General features: G+C 48.0%; 1 protein-coding gene across 1 annotated transcript in view; it reads right to left on the minus strand.

Annotated features, from left to right (window-relative positions):
* SLAMF8 (SLAM family member 8) overlaps positions 1-7,418 on the minus strand; it is an 8,225-nt gene extending 807 nt beyond the window's left edge. Inside the window, exons 1-4 of the mRNA XM_008569531.1 lie at positions 7,385-7,418; positions 4,384-4,710; positions 1,418-1,723; positions 1,231-1,338 (exon numbers count right to left, since the gene is read on the minus strand). Of these exons, the coding sequence (XP_008567753.1) occupies positions 1,231-1,338; positions 1,418-1,723; positions 4,384-4,710; positions 7,385-7,418 (775 nt within the window). The remainder of the gene's footprint in view (positions 1-1,230; positions 1,339-1,417; positions 1,724-4,383; positions 4,711-7,384) is intronic.

The raw sequence follows: 7,418 nt of genomic DNA on the forward strand, positions 1-7,418 counted from the left end.
CGAGAGCTAAGTGGTGCAGGGATTCTTTCTGGAGTAACGAGAATGTTCTAAAATTGATTGTGGTGATGGTTGCACGATTCTGAATACACTGAAAGCCAGTGAATTAGACACTTTAAATGCGTGAATTATATCTCATTAAGTTTTTTTTTTTTTTTTTTTTTTTTTTTTTAAAAGCTGTACTTTTCTTGGCTTCCACCTTCTTTCCACAAATCCTGGATGCTCTCTGGGGCAAAGGGCCAGGCCAGGTCTTCTCCATAGCAGGCAGGGCCTCTGGGTGGAGCACAGCCTCAGCCACTCCCTCTTCCCTTCCTCACCTCCAGCCCCCCATGCTTAGTGGCTGGGCCCAGACTCTTGCCTTCTAGGACATGCCTGCCATAATGAGGTCTCAGTGACTCCTCTTTGCTGACCCTGGACCAGCAAGCTCAGACAGCCTGGGATGGAAATGGCCACAAAGCCCAGGTCAGGTGGGTGGTTCTCTCAGGGGCAGGGCATCCTCAGACAGAGTGGGGGATGAGCAGGATGTAGAGCTCAGAACCTGGTGGGATCTCAGTTTCCCCTTCCCTCCTCAGGAAGATGGCCCTCTCAGCCACTGGCCAGGGAGGGGCTTCTCTCAGGGAGCCCCTTCCTAGGAATGGTAGGCAAGAAGGGGTTGGGATTCATCTATACTTTCACGCCACAAATGTTCATCAATACTGGCTGCATTCCACGAATCATTATGTTCAAGGAACCACTGGGCATGCCCATTGGTGACCCAGCCTCTGCCTTTAAAAGGCTAGGAATTCAGTGGGGGAGTAAATATAATTAGTTCTGTGACTGGGGTAAGAAATGGCAATGAAAGGAAGAACATTAACTAGCCTAAGAGTGGGGGAGAAGGTCAGGAGAGGCTGCCTGGAGCACTACATCTTGAAGACCGAGTGGGAGATAGCCACATGAAGAAGAGGAGTTGGGTGGGAAATCATGGGAAGTGTGTTCCAGGCAGAAGGAACAGAATGTGCAAAGGCCTGAAAACATATGTAAGAGAGTAGTTCATTTGGAGAACTGCAAAACAAACTTCAGATAGTTCAGTCTGGTTGGAGACCAGAGTATGAGATGGAGAGGGCCAAGAGATAAGGTTGGAGAGGTAAGGAGGGACAGACCATCTGTAGCTTAAATAGGAGGAGGTCCAACCCCACCCTCTTCCTCAATAAATCCACCACTGTCACCCACTTCCTGCTCTTGCAGGACTCCTACCTGAGCAGGGACCACAGTGCCAAGCAGAGAAGAGACCAACCAGGATCAGGAGCAGTGAGACCGGCACCACTACCAGCAGCACATCTTTGTAGGAGGACTTCCCTGGTGCTGGACATGAAGGAGTGCGGTCAGAGGTATACAGATACTTCATAATCCCTCAACCATTGACCACTGGCACTTGACATACCTGCATCATGATGGCAGCTCTCCCAGGGAGTGACTGTGGCCAAGTCCCAGCTGACAGGGTTGGAGACAATGCAGGAATAGGCCACATCCTTGTCTCCTGGTCCCAGTGAAATGCTGAGCACCTGTCCATCTATGAAGAGGCTGTGTGCTTCCATACCAAAGTCCATTGTCCCCTCCTGTCGCCAGCTATAGGTTACATCACTGATGTTGGGGGCCCAGCAGGACAAGAAGACCTGACAGGTCTTGGGGGGCTGAGCATCCTCTGCTACAGCGATGAACACTTGCACCATGGGCCTGGGCACTGAATCTGGGCAAAAACAGTTAAAGCAGGTGTGAGTTACAGGGATGCTGGGAAGGCCTAGATTCTGGCTCTGGGATCCATGCAGGGTTAGATGCCCTCTCTTGTTTCAAAACCTTGACTGCCCATAGCACAGGAGCTAAACTCCTTAGCATGGTATTCAAAACTCTTTATGAAATGATCCCTGTCAACCTCTCCAGCTGTACCTCCTGCTAGTCCTTCCTGCTCATTCTAATTAATTTGAGTTCTCTCAAACATGTCATGCTATTTCATGTCTTTCATGCTTTCACATGGCTTATCAGTGCACATATATGTTTTTCCTTCTTGTCCTCCTAGGAAACTCCTACCCATCCTTCAAGGCCCATCTTGGACACATTGCTTGAAGCTTTCCCTGATAATCCAGGTGTGGCTCTGAGCTCTCTAAGCACTGTCTATTCTTTTTTGTAGCACTTCTCTCACAATGCTTGTATATCAGTCATTCAGCAAGAGACGATAAGCATTTATTAAGTCCGGCAAGAAAACGAACACATTCCTGGCTTTTTGGAGCTTCCAGGTTGGTGAGGAAGACAGATAATGACAAGTGATTATGAATAATTAAATAAAATAATTACAAAGATGTGAAATGCTGTGAAGGAGGAGCCCAGAGGAAGGGTCTCCCTCTTGTTATTTCGATAACCTTAGCTCTCTAGCTCTGGCAAGTAGGAGGTGCTCAATACCTGGGCCATTGAACAAACCAGTGTCTTGGTATGCTAAACCATGGCTCCCCTTTCCTATATATGTTGATGAATAAATTCTGGGTCTTGATGGCAATGGGGCCAGTGGGAGAGCATTCTGGTGACAACAGGAGAGCTTAGTCTCTGACTGCATTCCAAAGTCAAGCAGAGTGAAAACCTCATTAATGCCAGCTCAATCTGGTGGGATTTGTGATATGAAAAAAGAAATGATTTTCTGGGCACACTAATAGTATAAACAAAGATTACAGGGGGGATATTTATACCACTTAAGAGGACAAGCTGCTTCCAAACATGATCAGGCACAGTAGAAACACCCATTGACATTTCTAGTAACTGATCTGCTAATTCAAATCATTCTTATCTATTGTCAAAGCAGAGCTCCTAAGGACGGCTGCTTGGCAGCTTTATGCAATTAGTTCTAATCACTCTATGTATTTGGAAGCAATAAAACAGCAATTTCCTTAAAATCTGTAATTCACATGCCGAGAACAAGGCATTTTAGAGGTTAGTAGTGTGGGTGCTGCATGTATTATCACAGTCTATGTCCTCATTTCACATGTGTGGCAGCTGAGACTCAGAACAGGGGAGAGACTGGCTGCCTGTGTGGTTGTGTAGGTTATTCACTGCACAAGGGCATTGCATTAAGGGAGCTAAAGGGGTAACAAGCAGGAATGGGGTGCTGAAAACCAGCCAGCATTCTGCTTGTCAAGAAGTGCAAACTGGTTCAGGGCTGCGGGCTGCGGGCACCTTCTGCACATTGGCCCCCTGAGTAGCTTACGCAAGGACAGCTAGTTAGCTGTCCTTGAGGGGTTGAGACACTGCCCCAATTTGCTTACAGCCTTTCTCTCCCTTCGATTTTCTCTTCCCAGATGTTACTTCTACTTTCTTATCTTAAATTTGGACTTTTTCTCCTCCCTACTGTATCCAAATTTATGAGGTTTTACTGAAATAGTAGTTTGGGGTCTCTCACACCTCTTTCCCAAGCTGTTAAATGGACAGATAAGAGCTAAAAGACTATTCTTCCTTAACCAGCAGAAATATGGTGAAGGTGGTAAAGGTGGTGAACTGGTGATGGTGGTGAAGGTGGGGGAGATGGTTATGGTGGAGATGGAGATGGAGGTGTAGTTGTTGGAAAAAAAGGCTCATTTAGTCTCCAGCTACCCCAACTTTGGTGATAAATGCAGCTTCATGAATCCACCCAGCTGGGCCCTGCCATCCCACAAAATTATGAGAAATAAAAATACTTGGTGCTTTTAGCTGGTACATTTTGGGATGGTTTGTCTTACAATGATGAATGACTGAGAGAACCCATGAATGCTATATACTTAAAATCTCTCCAACAAAGATCGTTTAAGAAATATAAAGTAAAAGTTCTATGCTTTTAATTATAGTTTTGTAATTTAGTTTTTAAATAAAAAACACATTGTGTCATAGTTTAATTTACAACACTTTTTTTTTCCCCTTACTAGTGGTACATAAAATTATAGCATGTCTTATAATCTATGACGATACTTTGGAATTGATGAAGCACAGCCAGGCTTTGTCCTAGATACTTTTGCAAACACCCCTGCATTTCACCCTTATAGGCACTGTAAAATGGTAATATTACAATGCCCAATTTACAAATAAGAAAGGTGAAGGTCAGGGAGGCTAAACAGTGTGTCCAAGGCCATGAGCCAAGGAAAGACCCAATTGGAGTTCAGAAAAGGACTGTGGGATGGCAAAGCCCAGCTGCTCCAGATAGCAGCTCATCTGGGAATACCTGATGAGATTTCTTAGATGTGACTGCTGGGGAGCAGATGTTCCCTGAGTTAGCAACATGGCCAGAGACCAGCAGTTTCTGGATCCCAGCTCTCCCCAGCTCCCACGGCTCAGGATGCCTGCCTGGTGCTTTGTGGGGGATGGGGTCAGGGAGTCAGAGGTGGGTGCACTCACCATATACCTTGAGCTGAAGGGTCTGAGTCCAGGCCCTACCCCCTGTGTCCACCATCAGCACAGAGAAGTTGCCGTTGTCTCCAGACTCCAGTGGCCCAAGCTCCAGGCTGAGGTTGCTGTGAAGCTTGGCTCGGCCCAGAAAGCGAGAGTGGTACAGAGTCTCCAGGGAGCCCCGGAAAAAGGTGGCCAGGAGCTCCTCCGAAGGCCAGAGAGATCGCCAGATGGCTTCACGGACTTGGAAGCCAGGGGGGCGCTCTGCCACCAGCAGCACAGAGTCCCCAACCTTGCTCAGCACTTGGGCACCAATAGCTGCAATGGGAAGTAGTGCTGAAAGAACAGAGCCCTGGTCACTGCCTGCCCCATGCTCCTCAGCCCTCTCCTGAATGCAGCTGAGCTGCTATGGAGCGAATTAAGGCCACTCCACCCACACTCTCTCCACTCAAGTTGAGGGTGCACTGTGCCAGGTACTGTGATAAAACTGGTCCCTGTGTTCATGAAGCTCACAGAGAAAGTCAGACACTCAAGCAAGCAATTAAAATAAATTATGTTAAGTCCCATGATGGAAGAAATGGGGTGTCCTGGGAGAACACAGGTAAGGCGATGGCAGGCCTCACCCAGCCTTGAGCGGCTCCAGAGAAGAAATGGTTAAGCTGAGGCCTGAAGGAGGAATGGAAATCAGCCAGGCCAAGAGAGGCACTGCCTGGAGGGGGACAGGGAAGTGTTGCAGGCAGAGGGAACAGCCCGTACAGAGGCCTAGAGGGAGAGAGCATGGGGTGCTGGGGAACCGAAAGTAGCTCTCTGCAGGGGGAGTAGAAAATTACACTGCAGAGTTGGCGGGAGCCAGATCACGCAGGGCCCTGAAAGCCAAGTTGGAGGTTGGGCTTTGTCCTTAGAGTGATGGGGGCAGGTAGGGGGCAGGGGGCAGGTCTTAGAGTGGTTTTAAGCAGGAGAGTAACATGATTAGAGGCATGCTTGGAAAGATCACTCCAGCAGAGAGGTGGAGAATGCACTGAAGGTGGGGCAAGACTGAGGCTGTTTATATTAATCCAAAGGAGAGGTGATGGACACTTGCACTGAGGAAGGGAGTAGCGGGATGGGGAGAAGTGAGAGGAACTGAGAGAGATGAGGATGGTGTAATCAGTTGGATTTGGTAATAGGTTAGATCTGGGGGTGAAGGATAAAAAGGAGCTGAGGCTGGCTCCCAGGTCTTTGGGATCCATTGGGTGCCATTCTCTGAGATCCAGAACAGTAGGAGGAGCAGACAGGGTGGTGAGATGGCAAGATGCTGAGTTTTGGGGACCATATTTGAGATAGAGGTGTGTGGGAGACAGTGTTGCTTCAAGTGCCTTCCTGACTCCGTTGCTGGCTAATTTCTGTTCACTCATGAAGCATCACTGTGCGCTCTGGCCTCCCCCGTCTCTCGCTGCAGGTTACATCCTTTCTCCATGTGCCCACAGTGGCCTGGGATCACCCAATGATTGCCCTTATCCTTCTAGTATCATTGCCTGTTTATGAGTCTGTATCTCCCATAAGACTGTGAGCTCCTCAAAGGTCGTAATACTTTTTTCCATCTTTGTCCTCCCAGTGCTCATCACAGTTTAGGACCAGCTACAGGAGAAGCTCAGTCAATTGCACTGAATGAATGACTGAATTTGCTGAGGCTTCCCTGTGCCTGGCCTACTGGTGGGTACCGGCGTGCAGAGCAGAATAAGAGCTGACGTGAAACATACCCAAGTGCTGGGAGCTTGGTTAAGGGGTGTTCTAGACAGCCACTCAGTTGGCCACAGTAACTCTCCCTCCCCTCCTGGCCCAACCATCTCTGTCCTGACTAGAAATGGCTTTAGTGTTAATGCAGAGTGGAGACATAACATATAGAGAGAATTACATGGGATGTCAATCAAGACCTGGCTTCTACCCTGTCCTACCTCTGCCACAAATTAGCTGTGTGACCTTCAGCATGTCATCCTCCCTCTCTAGGCTTCAGTGGTCTTGCCTGTAAAACAATGGGGTCATACCAGATCACTTGTATTGATCTCTTTTACTATTAAAAATTCTTTAAAAAATACTTTAAAAAATAATCCCCACATCCAATGTTCAGAACAATGTCCTTATATGTCCAATGATTTGAAGGGTTATGTTAATCAAACAGATTGAGACATTTTTGAGGGTTAGATATGATTTCCTACATATGGTTAGACATGTTGAAGAAATCTGAAGGAACTTTGGAGCCTTCAGGGCCAGGGACCCAGGCAGGGACACTGGACAAAGCAACCTCAAAGTCCCTGTGAGTCTCTCATGTAAACAGTGGGGTCTTAGTCTTTGCCACACCCTACGACTCCCATCTCCTGGCCCTGCAGTTCTGACTTAAGTCACATTGGCTACTTGTTGACCAGGGAAGGGACTTCAGGCATCAGACAGGTAGAAGGATGGCCCAGTGTTGAAGAGACCCCACATGTCAACCCTTCCACCATCACACCTGGGCCATATTTAACCTGCACTCACCTCTCATTCCTACTTGGTATCCACCTCCTATTATGCAGGCCTGCAGGGAGGGACCTCAGCTTTCCCACAGGCTGTTGAAAACATAGTCCTCAGATTATAGGGAGCCCTGCTCTGCCCTGCCCTTCTCTTCTCTTCCCAGACTCTATTTAGAATTTCCATGTGTTAATATTACCAGATGACCACCATTTTTACATTCAACTTTCTCTCTGAACCAGTGCTACCACTGGCTCAGCTTTGACTCCCCCGGGCCACAAAACAGCTTGTGTCTCATGGACATGGATGCTCCTAGGGCTGCCACCTCCTCCCACCTAGGACCCTGAACTTCTTTGTATCTACCTAGGTTTAAATGTTGCTCAAGAACTTGCTTCAATCTTCTCTACCCTTTCTCAGCTCCTGAGTTCTCCCTTGGATGAGCAGGGCCCTACCCAGACATTTGGTGAGGGCTGCTGGGGAGATCCTTCAGCTCTCTGAGGACAGGCTGGTCACCAGCCCCACTTACCTTCCCAGAGAAGCAGCCTGCACAGGAACCACAT

This window comes from Galeopterus variegatus, unplaced genomic scaffold, assembly GCF_000696425.1.
Source record: "Galeopterus variegatus unplaced genomic scaffold, G_variegatus-3.0.2 Scaffold506, whole genome shotgun sequence".
NCBI classification, from domain to species: domain Eukaryota; kingdom Metazoa; phylum Chordata; class Mammalia; order Dermoptera; family Cynocephalidae; genus Galeopterus; species Galeopterus variegatus.